The sequence below is a fragment of the Etheostoma cragini genome, chromosome 23, assembly GCF_013103735.1.
Source record: "Etheostoma cragini isolate CJK2018 chromosome 23, CSU_Ecrag_1.0, whole genome shotgun sequence".
Lineage (NCBI taxonomy): Eukaryota > Metazoa > Chordata > Actinopteri > Perciformes > Percidae > Etheostoma > Etheostoma cragini.
The window spans coordinates 53,406-55,464 of record NC_048429.1 but is presented as its reverse complement, the minus strand read 5'-3'; the positions used below and the strand labels follow the sequence as shown (position 1 = coordinate 55,464).

General features: G+C 45.4%; 1 protein-coding gene across 1 annotated transcript in view; it reads left to right on the top strand.

The window, feature by feature from the left end:
- The window catches only part of tnpo3 (transportin 3), a 14,662-nt gene that overhangs the window by 8,181 nt on the left and 4,422 nt on the right, over positions 1-2,059 (top strand). Inside the window, 4 exon segments of the mRNA XM_034864069.1 lie at positions 74-184; positions 382-521; positions 822-1,013; positions 1,184-1,290. Of these exon segments, the coding sequence (XP_034719960.1) occupies positions 74-184; positions 382-521; positions 822-1,013; positions 1,184-1,290 (550 nt within the window).

Here is a 2,059-nt window from a genome sequence, read left to right as displayed (position 1 = left end):
CGTTTTCATAGTTATGTTCTGCTTTATAAAGACGTTCTCTGTCGTTTTCATAGTTATATTATGCTTTATAAAGACGTTTTCTGTTTTCATAGTTATATTCTACGTTGAAAGAAGGCAACCCTTCCTGGGAAGTGACGGAAGCTGTTCTTTTCATCATGGCTGCAATTGCTAAAAGTGTTGATCCGTGAGTATATGAAGATTTGCTCATTGTCAGAAATCTGGTCCTCCAGATTCAGAACACGGAAACATGTTGGTGGTGGCCCTCCAGATCCTGGAGAACACAGAAACATGTTGGTGGTGGTCCTCCAGATTCAGAACACAGAAACATGTTGGTGGTGCTGGTCTCTGTCTGATAATCCCATCTGGATCTTTTCCCTTCAGAGAGAACAACCCAACCCTGTCGGAGGTCTTGCAGCAGGTGGTTTTGCTTCCAGAAACCATCCACATGGCAGTCCGCTTCACGAGTATCGAGCTGGTCGGAGAGATGAGCGAAGTCGTGGACCGAAATCCCAGATTTCTCGGTACCCCTTTGATTTCTAACTAAGTCCTGCTTCCTCAGACTGATGTGTTCTCACACCTGCATGGGGAGGGCTGGTTTCGTTTCTCTACTGGGCACTTTTATCTCAAAAATATTCACTTTATGTTCAACTCTAATATATATATATATATATACATACACAGTATATATATATATATGTATATATATATATATATATATACATATATATATATATATGTATATATATATATATATATATATATATATACACACACACACACACAAGTTTCCAGACCCCTAACCCTGTCCTGTCTGTCCCCAGACCCCGTGCTGAACTACCTGATGAAAGGTCTCCGAGAGAAACCTCTGGCATCTGCAGCAGCCAAGGCGATCCACAACATCTGCTCGGTGTGCAGAGACCACATGGCTCAGCACTTCCAGGGCCTGCTGGACATCGCCCGCGCCCTGGACTCCTTCGCCCTGTCCACCGAGGCCGCCGTGGGGCTGCTCAAAGGTACGCAACACCTGTCCACACCTGTGGTGATATCATCAAGAGTTAGTTTATTCACCTGTCCAGGTGTGACTCTGTCCTCTTAAGCATAATGTCATTTTTCTGTGGACGCTGGACGAGTATGGTCACATGATGTCACTGTGATGTCACCGTGTGTGTATTTACCTGTGCAGGTACAGCTCTGGTTCTGGCTCGGCTTCCTCTGGAGAAGATCGCAGAGTGTCTCAGTGATCTCTGTGCAGTCCAGGTCATGGCTCTGAAGAAGGTCAGTCTGAGTATTTGATATGTTCTTATGCCCTACCTGGAGACACATCTGATATGTCCTACCTGGAGACACATCACATATGTCCTTATGTCCTACCTGGAGAAACTTCAGATATGTCCTACCTGGAGAAACATCAGATATGTGACTCAATGACTCCTCTGGATCATCCAAATGGTTGTTGGCAGACTTAAGACGGGCCTTGACATGTGCTGGTTTAAGCAGGGGAACCTTCCGGTCCATGCATGATTTCAAACCATGAGGTTTTAGTGTATTACCAACAGTAACCTTGGAAACGGTGGTCCCAGCTCTTTTCAGGTCATGGACCAGCTCCTCCCGTGTAGTTCTGGGCCTATTTCTCACCTTTCTCAGGATCATTGAGACCCCACCAGGTGAGATCTTGCATGGAGCCCCAGTCCAAGGGAGATTGACAGTCATGTTTAGCTTCTTCCATTTTCTAATGATTGCTCCAACAGTGGACCTTTTTTCACCAAGCTTCTTGGACATGTCCCCGTAGCCCTCTCCAGCCTTGTGGAGGTGGACAATTTAGTCTCTTGTGTCTTTGGACCGCTCTTTGGTCTTGGCCATGTTAGTAGTTGGATTCTTACTGATTGTATGGGGTGGACAGGTGTCTTTATGCAGCTAACGACCTCGAACAGGTGCATCTAATTTAGGATAATAAATGGAGTGGGGGGGGGCATTTTGAAGACAGATTAACAGGTCTTTGAGGGTCAGAATTCTAGCTGATAGACAGGTGTTCAAATACTTATTTGCAGCTGTATCATAC